Here is a 13,984-nt window from a genome sequence, read left to right as displayed (position 1 = left end):
CAGATTTTTTTTTCTTCATTTGTTATTTATAATTGTTTATTTTTTTGTTTTAGCATTGATGCAGAGGGTGTCAGTAACAGCATTTGTCATTTTGTGAATGATGCAGACAAAACAGCCAATTCAGTAATGAAGCTTAAAGTTTTTCATGAAAAGGAGTACCTCTGTCTGTATGCTATGAAGGATATACAGCCAGGGGAAGAAATTCAGTATAATTATGGGGACAAAGAGAACCTTTGGTGGAGGAGTAAGGTAAAGTATATTAACTAACATCATGGAGAAACTGAAACTATATACATGTAATTGATTAATAATAAAAATGAAAAAAAAAACATTAAAATTTTTTGAAGATGTTATTTAATGTTAATTGTTTTAACTTCATACCCAATGTTTAAGGTTCACATTTTTTGTATGTTTGTTGCCCTCATGTCTGTCTATCTGTCTGTAGATTCAATTTATTTTAAATATCCTGCATGGATAAATTAATTTAAATATGTGTGGATATGTTAAACAATATCACAACATGTTTGAACTAAATTAAATGTTCTGTGTTGGTTGGCATGGATGAGGGTTGAGGTATTAATTAAGGAATGAAAATTCTATGTTTTATCATCTGTATATAACTAGCAGGTTGATTTATTTCAAATGGACACCAGTTTTGTTAAAAAAAACCAGAATGATGTCAAATCTGAAAATTAGAAAAATTAATGTTATAGTGCCTAGAATATAATTTTATTTTCAATTGATTTACTCAACAGTAATTTCTAAGATGGCACATAATTTTTTTTCAAAACTTTTCAGGATGTCTGCAAGTTTGGTAAATGTCATTTATAATTGCTGAAATAGTTCAAATAAATTTCATCTGATTTATTTTATTTATATATTTTCTTTTTAATGTTTTTATAGTTATTATTACCCTTGTGTATATATCAATTAAACATATTGTCTAATTTTTTGGTTTCAAATTGCATATGTGCCTTATTTAACAGTCTTTGATTGTCCTTATGTTAGTTAATAGAATAAAAACTGATAATAAGTAATGAAATAATAATGACCATATTCCTGAGTATAGGATACTTTTGGAAATTATGTTACACACCCATTCTGGCATTTAGAACTGGATTTTGTTTGAAACTTGCTGTTTCAATTAAAAGTATTTAATGTAATTGACAGAATTTGAGGATGATGACTGTGATGATATTGATGATGATCCATTTGATATCAGGAAGATTTCGGGTAAATAATATTTTAATGACAATTTTTTAGACGGATATGATCATGGTGAAGCTTCAGTGTAAATAAATTAGTCATAATCAAGTGGTGTAAGCCAGCTAGTGCACATATTGTACATGTACCTCAAATGCTACATGTTATTGGTTATTGAGAAGACAGCATTTTTTATGGTGGGCTTTATTTGAAAGATATTATTATTCTATCAAACGATGCTGCTAATGTTACACTGCATTGTTATTGCTTACATTAAATGGGATCAGTGATACATGCATGTGGTCAAATAACCATAATAATCTATCAAGAGAAACTGATTGTATTTTAGTAGAAAGTCATCGGGCTGACTGTTTAAAATAAATTCTATGTTCAATATCTCATTTGTTTGCATAAATTAAGGAAAAATTGTCATAAAAAAATTTATTTATTTTTTCCAGTTACATTTTACTTTATGCAACAAAAATACTGCATTTGTACAAATAGGAAATGCTTGGGGCACATCATGAATTATACATCGGATATTTAATGGGATGGTCTTTTAAACTGACAGGAAAGATCATTAAACAGCTAGTCTACATGCAGCTAGAATACTCACTATATATGTATATATGTGACTGAAAATCACTCGTTTGAAAACTTTTTGTTTCTTTTCATTTTGTTGCCCTCCCTTATAGTTTGGTATTTCAAAGTTAACGCCTTAGATTCAATGAGAATATTTTTTAATATGAAGCAAATTAAAAAGTTACTGCTATAATTATTGGTATACTTTTCCTTATTTTCTTTTATTTTTGTGTTAGATGTCAGCTCAGAGGAAGATTACATTTCAGATAGCTGTTCTGATTCTCTACAATCAGAGATCATACAACAATTATGCTTTAAGACAAAGAACTTCAAGGTAATAGTAAACATATAATATTACATGTACATTGCTGAGCAAATCATTCAAAATGAGTATCACATTACCTTCAAAAGTTTGAGGAATGGTTTTAAGTTAAGTGTCCAGTCTTATTTAAGGACTAATCAACAATTATACCCTCCTTAGTACGGAAAATACTTAGCATAGAAAAGTACCAAGATACTCAAGAAAGAACAAAAGAATTCTTTGATGTAATAGTTCATGTTCAGATATGAATTTGTGACTTATTTAAACAGAGGAGTATTGTTTGCCAGCCCCAGTGATAGTATATATAATACTGTAAAGACGTTTGCTTAATATCTAGAATAAATATTGCAATTCAAAGGGGTGAAAATTATGCAAGTGTAAAATGGTGAAAATTACCCTATATTCATTATAACTACCTAAGCTTTAAAATTCACTTACTAGTAATTATTAAATCTCATGTGATGTTTTTTTAGCCAGCGGATTTGGGGCAACGAGAAGAGAATACTGGAGAAGTGTTCAATGAAGATGATGGGGTAAGTTAAGAAAGAATGTCTCTCGTATTCTGTCTCAGATATATTAATATGAACTATATATATGTAAACAGTATTTGGAGGACACAAGTTAAGGTGTCTGCTTAAGAGGGGTAAAAGGAATTATTAATTATACACCTATAATCTATAATAAAAATATGTAATTAATCCTGTATCTCATACATAGTCAGAAAATGGAGGTGTAGAATGGTGAAGATTACCCTGTATTCATTATAACTACAGTACCAATCAGACCCAACCTAACACCAGAGTAAACCTCCAACTAAACACCTGGTATACATTCGAGGTTAACTTGGGGTTTACTCTTGGTTTACTTTTGGAAATTTGTGTCCAGTTTGGGTTTACCATGGATCCACTCAGTATTTACTTTGGGTTTACTCGTGTTTACTTTTATAGTCCTCTTTAAACATTGAAATGTGAAGCAGACCCATCTTTTATCTAATTATCTTACTGCCTGTAATGCCCACCTCTCGTATATTCGAAATACACATGTAGCGTCTGCCTTAGTGGTCTTTTTACAGGGGTTACTCTCTAGTTTACTCTGGGTTTACTCTAATTAACCTGGAGTTAAACCCGAAAGTAAACCGAGGGTTTAGTCTAGGTTCACTTTCTGTAAGATTGGTACTGTACCCAAGTTTGGTATATCCAACCTTTTTTTTAAATCAATGGGGTGTTTTTTGTAGCAAATGGATTTAGAGCAACGAGAAGAGAATACTGGAGAAGTGTTCAATGAAGATGATGGGGTAAGTTAAGAAAGAATGTCTCTCGTATTCTGTCTCAGATATTTTAATATGAGCTATATATATGTAAACAGTATTTGGAGGACACAAGTTAAGGTGTCTGCTTAAGAGGGGTAAAAGGAATTATTAATTATACACCTATAATCTATAATAAAAATATGTAATTAATCCTGTATCTCATACATAGTCAGAAAATGGAAGTGTAGAATGGTGAAGATTACCCTGTATTCATTATAACTACAGTACCAATCAGACCCAACCTAACACCAGAGTAAACCTCCAACTAAACACCTGGTATACATTCGAGGTTAACTTGGGGTTTACTCTTGGTTTACTTTTGGAAATTTGTGTCCAGTTTGGGTTTACCATGGATCAACTCAGTATTTACTTTGGGTTTACTCGTGTTTACTTTTATAGTCCTCTTTAAACATTGAAATGTGAAGCAGACCCATCTTTTATCTAATTATCTTACCGCCTGTAATGCCCACCTCTCGTATATTCGAAATACACATGTAGCGTCTGCCTAAGGGGTCTTTTTACAGGGGTTACTCTAGTTTACTCTGGGTTTACTCTAATTAACCTGGAGTTAAACCCGAAAGTAAACTGAGGGTTTAGTCTGGGTTCACTTTCTGTAAGATTGGTACTGTACCCCAGTTTGGTATTTCCAACCTATTTTTTAACTTAATGGGGTGTTTATTTGTAGCAAATGGATTTAGAGCAACGAGAAGAGAATACTGGAGAAGTGTTCAATGAAGATGATGGGGTAAGTTAAGAAAGAATGTCTCTCGTATTCTGTCTCAGATATTTTAATATGAACTATATATATGTAAACAGTATTTGGAGGACACAAGTTAAGGTGTCTGCTTAAGAGGGGTAAAAGGAAATATTAATTATACACCTATAATCTATAATAAAATATGTAATTAATCCTGTATCTCATACATAGTCAGAAAATGGAAGTGTAGAATGGTGAAGATTACCCTGTATTCATTATAACTACAGTACCAATCAGACCCAACCTAACACCAGAGTAAACCTCCAACTAAACACCTGGTATACATTCGAGGTTAACTTGGGGTTTACTTTTGGAAATTTGTGTCCAGTTTGGGTTTACCATGGATCCACTCAGTATTTACTTTGGGTTTACTCGTGTTTACTTTTATAGTCCTCTTTAAACATTGAAATGTGAAGCAGACCCATCTTTTATCTAATTATCTTACTGCCTGTAATGCCCACCTCTCGTATATTCGAAATATACATGTAGCGTCTGCCTTAGTGGTCTTTTTACAGGGGTTACTCTCTAGTTTACTCTGGGTTTACTCTAATTAACCTGGAGTTAAACCCGAAAGTAAACCGAGGGTTTAGTCTAGGTTCACTTTCTGTAAGATTGGTACTGACCCAAGTTTGGTATATCCAACCTTTTTTTTAAATCAATGGGGTGTTTTTTGTAGCAAATGGATTTAGAGCAACGAGAAGAGAATACTGGAGAAGTGTTCAATGAAGATGATGGGGTAAGTTAAGAAAGAATGTCTCTCGTATTCTGTCTCAGATATTTTAATATGAACTATATATATGTAAACAGTATTTGGAGGACACAAGTTAAGGTGTCTGCTTAAGAGGGGTAAAAGGAATTATTAATTATACACCTATAATCTATAATAAAAATATGTAATTAATCCTGTATCTCATACATAGTCAGAAAATGGAAGTGTATAATGGTGAAGATTACCCTGTATTCATCAAACTACAGTACCAATCAGACCCAACCTTACACCAGAGTAAACCTCCAACTAAACACCTGGTATACATTCGAGGTTAACTTGGGGTTTACTCTGGATTTACTTTTGGAAATTTGTGTCCAGTTTGGGTTTACCATGGATCCACTCAGTATTTACTTTGGGTTTACTCGTGTTTACTTTTATAGTCCTCTTTAAACATTGAAATGTGAAGCAGACCCATCTTTTATCTAATTATCTTACTGCCTGTAATGCCCACCTCTCGTATATTCGAAATACACATGTAGCGTCTGCCTTAGTGGTCTTTTTACAGGGGTTACTCTCTAGTTTACTCTGGGTTTACTCTAATTAACCTGGAGTTAAACCCGAAAGTAAACCGAGGGTTTAGTCTAGGTTCACTTTCTGTAAGATTGGTACTGTACCCAAGTTTGGTATATCCAACCTTTTTTTTAAATCAATGGGGTGTTTTTTGTAGCAAATGGATTTAGAGCAACGAGAAGAGAATACTGGAGAAGTGTTCAATGAAGATGATGGGGTAAGTTAAGTAAGTATGTCTCTCGTATTCTGTCTCAGATATTTTAATATGAACAATATATATGTAAACAGTATTTGGAGGACACAAGTTAAGGTGTCTGCTTAAGAGGGGTAAAAGGAAATATTAATTATACACCTATAATCTATAATAAAAATATGTAATTAATCCTGTATCTCATACATAGTCAGAAAATGGAAGTGTAGAATGGTGAAGATTACCCTGTATTCATTATAACTACAGTACCAATCAGACCCAACCTAACACCAGAGTAAACCTCCAACTAAACACCTGATATACATTCGAGGTTAACTTGGGGTTTACTCTGGATTTACTTTTGGAAATTTGTGTCCAGTTTGGGTTTACCATGGATCCACTCAGTATTTACTTTGGGTTTACTCGTGTTTACTTTTATAGTCCTCTTTAAACATTGAAATGTGAAGCAGACCCATCTTTTATCTAATTATCTTACTGCCTGTAATGCCCACCTCTCGTATATTCGAAATACACATGTAGCGTCTGCCTTAGTGGTCTTTTTACAGGGGTTACTCTCTAGTTTACTCTGGGTTTACTCTAATTAACCTGGAGTTAAACCCGAAAGTAAACCGAGGGTTTAGTCTAGGTTCACTTTCTGTAAGATTGGTACTGTACCCAAGTTTGGTATATCCAACCTTTTTTTTAAATCAATGGGGTGTTTTTTGTAGCAAATGGATTTAGAGCAACGAGAAGAGAATACTGGAGAAGTGTTCAATGAAGATGATGGGGTAAGGTAAGAAAGAATGTCTCTCGTATTCTGTCTCAGATATTTTAATATGAACTATATATATGTAAACAGTATTTGGAGGACACAAGTTAAGGTGTCTGCTTAAGAGGGGTAAAAGGAATTATTAATTATACACCTATAATCTATAATAAAAATATGTAATTAATCCTGTATCTCATACATATTTAGAAAATGGAAGTGTAGAATGGTGAAGATTACCCTGTATTCATTATAACTACAGTACCAATCAGACCCAACCTAACACCAGAGTAAACCTCCAACTAAACACCTGGTATACATTCGAGGTTAACTTGGGGTTTACTCTGGATTTACGTTTGGAAATTTGTGTCCAGTTTGGGTTTACCATGGATCCACTCAGTATTTACTTTGGGTTTACTCGTGTTTACTTTTATAGTCCTCTTTAAACATTGAAATGTGAAGCAGACCCATCTTTTATCTAATTATCTTACTGCCTGTAATGCCCACCTCTCGTATATTCGAAATACACATGTAGCGTCTGCCTTAGTGGTCTTTTTACAGGGGTTACTCTCTAGTTTACTCTGGGTTTACTCTAATTAACCTGGAGTTAAACCCGAAAGTAAACCGAGGGTTTAGTCTAGGTTCACTTTCTGTAAGATTGGTACTGTACCCAAGTTTGGTATATCCAACCTTTTTTTAAATCAATTGGATGTTTTTTGTAGCAAATGGATTTAGAGCAACGAGAAGAGAATACTGGAGAAGTGTTCAATGAAGATGATGGGGTAAGTTAAGAAAGAATGTCTCTCGTATTCTGTCTCAGATATTTTAATATGAACTATATATATGTAAACAGTATTTGGAGGACACAAGTTAAGGTGTCTGCTTAAGAGGGGTAAAAGAAATTATTAATTATACACCTATAATCTATAATAAAAATATGTAATTAATCCTGTATCTCATACATAGTCAGAAAATGGAAGTGTAGAATGGTGAAGATTACCCTGTATTCATTATAACTACAGTACCAATCAGACCCAACCTAACACCAGAGTAAACCTCCAACTAAACACCTGGTATACATTCGAGGTTAACTTAGGGTTTACTCTTGGTTTACTTTTGGAAATTTGTGTCCAGTTTGGGTTTACCATGGATCCACTCAGTATTTACTTTGGGTTTACTCGTGTTTACTTTTATAGTCCTCTTTAAACATTGAAATGTGAAGCAGACCCATCTTTTATCTAATTATCTTACTGCCTGTAATGCCCACCTCTCGTATATTCGAAATACACATGTAGCGTCTGCCTAAGGGGTCTTTTTACAGGGGTTACTTTAGTTTACTCTGGGTTTACTCTAATTAACCTGGAGTTAAACCCGAAAGTAAACCGAGGGTTTAGTCTGGGTTCACTTTCTGTAAGATTGGTACTGTACCCAAGTTTGGTATATCCAACCTTTTTTTTAAATCAATGGGGTGTTTTTTGTAGCAAATGGATTTAGAGCAACGAGAAGAGAATACTGGAGAAGTGTTCAATGAAGATGATGGGGTAAGTTAAGAAAGAATGTCTCTCGTATTCTGTCTCAGATATTTATACCCCCCGCAAACAAAGTTTGGGGGGGGGGTATATAGGAATCACCTTGTCCGTCCGTCTGTCCGTCTGTCTGTCTGTCTGTCTGTCTGTCTGTCTGTCTGTCTGTCCGTCTGTCTGTGCAATCATGTCCGGTCCATATCTTTCTTATGGAGAAACATTGGAAGTTTTTACTTCACACAAAGATTGTTTATGACCTAAGGATGTGTCATGACCTTGACCCAAGGTCATTCGGGCAAGGTCAAGGTCACTGGCAGAAAAAGTGCAAAATTCGTGTCCGGTCCATATCTTTCTTATTGAGAAACATTGGAAGTTCTTACTTCACACAAAGATTGCTTATGACCTAAGGGTGTGTCATGACCTTGACCCAAGGTCATTCGGGCAAGGTCAAGGTCACTGGCAGGAAAAGTGCAAAATTCGTGTCCGGTCCATATCTTTCTTATGGGGAAACAATGGAAGTTCTTATTTCACACAAAGATTGCTTACGATTAAAGGGTGTGTCATGACCTTGACCCAAGGTCAATTGCGAAAGTTCAAGGTCATTGTTTCAATAAAGCTAAATTCTGTCTGTGTCATGTTTTGTATTATTGGAAATATTAGAAGCTAAAAATTAACAGTTTTCAAAAATAAAGCAGTTGTTATTTATAGAAAATGGACAGTGAAATAGATTCATCCAATATTTTCTATTATAGCAAAAATACACGCGTTATGATTTTCTTCTTAGCGGGGGGTATCAATTGTGAGCTTGCTCACAGTACCTCTAGTTTAATATGAACTGTATATATGTAAACAGTATTTGGAGGACACAAGTTAAGGTGTCTGCTTAAGAGGGGTAAAAGAAATTATTAATTATACACCTATAATCTATAATAAAAATATGTAATTAATCCTGTATCTCATACATAGTCAGAAAATGGAAGTGTAGAATGGTGAAGATTACCCTGTATTCATTATAACTACAGTACCAATCAGACCCAACCTAACACCAGAGTAAACCTCCAACTAAACACCTGGTATACATTCGAGGTTAACTTAGGGTTTACTCTTGGTTTACTTTTGGAAATTTGTGTCCAGTTTGGGTTTACCATGGATCCACTCAGTATTTACTTTGGGTTTACTCGTGTTTACTTTTATAGTCCTCTTTAAACATTGAAATGTGAAGCAGACCCATCTTTTATCTAATTATCTTACTGCCTGTAATGCCCACCTCTCGTATATTCGAAATACACATGTAGCGTCTGCCTAAGGGGTCTTTTTACAGGGGTTACTTTAGTTTACTCTGGGTTTACTCTAATTAACCTGGAGTTAAACCCGAAAGTAAACCGAGGGTTTAGTCTGGGTTCACTTTCTGTAAGATTGGTACTGTACCCAAGTTTGGTATATCCAACCTTTTTTTTAAATCAATGGGGTGTTTTTTGTAGCAAATGGATTTAGAGCAACGAGAAGAGAATACTGGAGAAGTGTTCAATGAAGATGATGGGGTAAGTTAAGAAAGAATGTCTCTCGTATTCTGTCTCAGATATTTATACCCCCCGCAAACAAAGTTTGGGGGGGGGTATATAGGAATCACCTTGTCCGTCCGTCTGTCCGTCTGTCTGTCTGTCTGTCTGTCTGTCTGTCTGTCTGTCTGTCCGTCTGTCTGTGCAATCATGTCCGGTCCATATCTTTCTTATGGAGAAACATTGGAAGTTTTTACTTCACACAAAGATTGTTTATGACCTAAGGATGTGTCATGACCTTGACCCAAGGTCATTCGGGCAAGGTCAAGGTCACTGGCAGAAAAAGTGCAAAATTCGTGTCCGGTCCATATCTTTCTTATTGAGAAACATTGGAAGTTCTTACTTCACACAAAGATTGCTTATGACCTAAGGGTGTGTCATGACCTTGACCCAAGGTCATTCGGGCAAGGTCAAGGTCACTGGCAGGAAAAGTGCAAAATTCGTGTCCGGTCCATATCTTTCTTATGGGGAAACAATGCAAGTTCTTATTTCACACAAAGATTGCTTACGATTAAAGGGTGTGTCATGACCTTGACCCAAGGTCAATTGCGAAAGTTCAAGGTCATTGTTTCAATAAAGCTAAATTCTGTCTGTGTCATGTTTTGTATTATTGGAAATATTAGAAGCTAAAAATTAACAGTTTTCAAAAATAAAGCAGTTGTTATTTATAGAAAATGGACAGTGAAATAGATTCATCCAATATTTTCTATTATAGCAAAAATACACGCGTTATGATTTTCTTCTTAGCGGGGGGTATCAATTGTGAGCTTGCTCACAGTACCTCTAGTTTAATATGAACTGTATATATGTAAACAGTATTTGGAGGACACAAGTTAAGGTGTCTGCTTAAGAGGGGTAAAAGGAATTATTAATTATACACCTATAATCTATAATAAAAATATGTAATTAATCCTGTATCTCATACATATTTAGAAAATGGAAGTGTAGAATGGTGAAGATTACTATGTATTCATTATAACTACAGTACTAATCAGACCCAACCTAACACCAGAGTAAACCTCCAACTAAACACCTGGTATACATTCGAGGTTAACTTGGGGTTTACTCTGGATTTACTTTTGGAAATTTGTGTCCAGTTTGGGTTTACCATGGATCCACTCAGTATTTACTTTGGGTTTACTCGTGTTTACTTTTATAGTCCTCTTTAAACATTGAAATGTGAAGCAGACCCATCTTTTATCTAATTATCTTACTGCCTGTAATGCCCACCTCTCGTATATTCGAAATACACATGTAGCGTCTGCCTTAGTGGTCTTTTTACAGGGGTTACTCTCTAGTTTACTCTGGGTTTACTCTAATTAACCTGGAGTTAAACCCGAAAGTAAACCGAGGGTTTAGTCTAGGTTCACTTTCTGTAAGATTGGTACTGTACCCAAGTTTGGTATATCCAACCTTTTTTTTAAATCAATGGGGTGTTTTTTGTAGCAAATGGATTTAGAGCAACGAGAAGAGAATACTGGAGAAGTGTTCAATGAAGATGATGGGGTAAGTTAAGTAAGTATGTCTCTCGTATTCTGTCTCAGATATTTTAATATGAACAATATATATGTAAACAGTATTTGGAGGACACAAGTTAAGGTGTCTGCTTAAGAGGGGTAAAAGGAAATATTAATTATACACCTATAATCTATAATAAAAATATGTAATTAATCCTGTATCTCATACATAGTCAGAAAATGGAAGTGTAGAATGGTGAAGATTACCCTGTATTCATTATAACTACAGTACCAATCAGACCCAACCTAACACCAGAGTAAACCTCCAACTAAACACCTGATATACATTCGAGGTTAACTTGGGGTTTACTCTGGATTTACTTTTGGAAATTTGTGTCCAGTTTGGGTTTACCATGGATCCACTCAGTATTTACTTTGGGTTTACTCGTGTTTACTTTTATAGTCCTCTTTAAACATTGAAATGTGAAGCAGACCCATCTTTTATCTAATTATCTTACTGCCTGTAATGCCCACCTCTCGTATATTCGAAATACACATGTAGCGTCTGCCTTAGTGGTCTTTTTACAGGGGTTACTCTCTAGTTTACTCTGGGTTTACTCTAATTAACCTGGAGTTAAACCCGAAAGTAAACCGAGGGTTTAGTCTAGGTTCACTTTCTGTAAGATTGGTACTGTACCCAAGTTTGGTATATCCAACCTTTTTTTTAAATCAATGGGGTGTTTTTTGTAGCAAATGGATTTAGAGCAACGAGAAGAGAATACTGGAGAAGTGTTCAATGAAGATGATGGGGTAAGGTAAGAAAGAATGTCTCTCGTATTCTGTCTCAGATATTTTAATATGAACTATATATATGTAAACAGTATTTGGAGGACACAAGTTAAGGTGTCTGCTTAAGAGGGGTAAAAGGAATTATTAATTATACACCTATAATCTATAATAAAAATATGTAATTAATCCTGTATCTCATACATATTTAGAAAATGGAAGTGTAGAATGGTGAAGATTACCCTGTATTCATTATAACTACAGTACCAATCAGACCCAACCTAACACCAGAGTAAACCTCCAACTAAACACCTGGTATACATTCGAGGTTAACTTGGGGTTTACTCTGGATTTACGTTTGGAAATTTGTGTCCAGTTTGGGTTTACCATGGATCCACTCAGTATTTACTTTGGGTTTACTCGTGTTTACTTTTATAGTCCTCTTTAAACATTGAAATGTGAAGCAGACCCATCTTTTATCTAATTATCTTACTGCCTGTAATGCCCACCTCTCGTATATTCGAAATACACATGTAGCGTCTGCCTTAGTGGTCTTTTTACAGGGGTTACTCTCTAGTTTACTCTGGGTTTACTCTAATTAACCTGGAGTTAAACCCGAAAGTAAACCGAGGGTTTAGTCTAGGTTCACTTTCTGTAAGATTGGTACTGTACCCAAGTTTGGTATATCCAACCTTTTTTTAAATCAATTGGATGTTTTTTGTAGCAAATGGATTTAGAGCAACGAGAAGAGAATACTGGAGAAGTGTTCAATGAAGATGATGGGGTAAGTTAAGAAAGAATGTCTCTCGTATTCTGTCTCAGATATTTTAATATGAACTATATATATGTAAACAGTATTTGGAGGACACAAGTTAAGGTGTCTGCTTAAGAGGGGTAAAAGAAATTATTAATTATACACCTATAATCTATAATAAAAATATGTAATTAATCCTGTATCTCATACATAGTCAGAAAATGGAAGTGTAGAATGGTGAAGATTACCCTGTATTCATTATAACTACAGTACCAATCAGACCCAACCTAACACCAGAGTAAACCTCCAACTAAACACCTGGTATACATTCGAGGTTAACTTAGGGTTTACTCTTGGTTTACTTTTGGAAATTTGTGTCCAGTTTGGGTTTACCATGGATCCACTCAGTATTTACTTTGGGTTTACTCGTGTTTACTTTTATAGTCCTCTTTAAACATTGAAATGTGAAGCAGACCCATCTTTTATCTAATTATCTTACTGCCTGTAATGCCCACCTCTCGTATATTCGAAATACACATGTAGCGTCTGCCTAAGGGGTCTTTTTACAGGGGTTACTTTAGTTTACTCTGGGTTTACTCTAATTAACCTGGAGTTAAACCCGAAAGTAAACCGAGGGTTTAGTCTGGGTTCACTTTCTGTAAGATTGGTACTGTACCCAAGTTTGGTATATCCAACCTTTTTTTTAAATCAATGGGGTGTTTTTTGTAGCAAATGGATTTAGAGCAACGAGAAGAGAATACTGGAGAAGTGTTCAATGAAGATGATGGGGTAAGTTAAGAAAGAATGTCTCTCGTATTCTGTCTCAGATATTTATACCCCCCGCAAACAAAGTTTGGGGGGGGGGGTATATAGGAATCACCTTGTCCGTCCGTCTGTCCGTCTGTCTGTCTGTCTGTCTGTCTGTCTGTCTGTCCGTCTGTCTGTGCAATCATGTCCGGTCCATATCTTTCTTATGGAGAAACATTGGAAGTTTTTACTTCACACAAAGATTGTTTATGACCTAAGGATGTGTCATGACCTTGACCCAAGGTCATTCGGGCAAGGTCAAGGTCACTGGCAGAAAAAGTGCAAAATTCGTGTCCGGTCCATATCTTTCTTATTGAGAAACATTGGAAGTTCTTACTTCACACAAAGATTGCTTATGACCTAAGGGTGTGTCATGACCTTGACCCAAGGTCATTCGGGCAAGGTCAAGGTCACTGGCAGGAAAAGTGCAAAATTCGTGTCCGGTCCATATCTTTCTTATGGGGAAACAATGGAAGTTCTTATTTCACACAAAGATTGCTTACGATTAAAGGGTGTGTCATGACCTTGACCCAAGGTCAATTGCGAAAGTTCAAGGTCATTGTTTCAATAAAGCTAAATTCTGTCTGTGTCATGTTTTGTATTATTGGAAATATTAGAAGCTAAAAATTAACAGTTTTCAAAAATAAAGCAGTTGTTATTTATAGAAAATGGACAGTGAAATAGATTCAT

The 13,984-nt window shown here is 35.0% G+C and overlaps 2 protein-coding genes across 7 annotated transcripts in view; both read left to right on the top strand.

Moving 5' to 3' along the window:
- Window positions 1–13,984, top strand: part of LOC117687253 (scavenger receptor class F member 1-like) — a 56,640-nt gene that overhangs the window by 29,261 nt on the left and 13,395 nt on the right. The gene's annotated exons all lie outside the window — the stretch shown is intronic.
- The window catches only part of LOC105331908 (uncharacterized), a 32,150-nt gene that overhangs the window by 9,103 nt on the left and 9,063 nt on the right, over window positions 1–13,984 (top strand). For 2 of the 5 annotated variants that reach the window (XM_066070553.1, XM_066070542.1), the window contains exons 5-10: window positions 54–249; window positions 799–814; window positions 1,171–1,233; window positions 2,022–2,119; window positions 2,581–2,640; window positions 11,698–11,757. In XM_066070553.1, coding sequence (XP_065926625.1) covers window positions 54–249; window positions 799–814; window positions 1,171–1,233; window positions 2,022–2,119; window positions 2,581–2,640; window positions 11,698–11,757 — 493 coding nt within the window. Of the gene's footprint in view, window positions 1–53; window positions 250–798; window positions 815–1,170; window positions 1,234–2,021; window positions 2,120–2,580; window positions 2,641–3,341; window positions 3,402–4,101; window positions 4,162–4,849; window positions 4,910–5,609; window positions 5,670–9,412; window positions 9,473–11,697; window positions 11,758–13,984 lie in introns of all 5 variants that reach the window. The other 3 variants (XM_066070540.1, XM_066070545.1, XM_066070549.1) reach the window with 3 other exon arrangements.

This window comes from Magallana gigas, chromosome 1, assembly GCF_963853765.1.
Source record: "Magallana gigas chromosome 1, xbMagGiga1.1, whole genome shotgun sequence".
Taxonomy (NCBI): Eukaryota; Metazoa; Mollusca; class Bivalvia; order Ostreida; family Ostreidae; genus Magallana; species Magallana gigas.
This window is presented reverse-complemented; position numbering and strand designations above follow the sequence as displayed.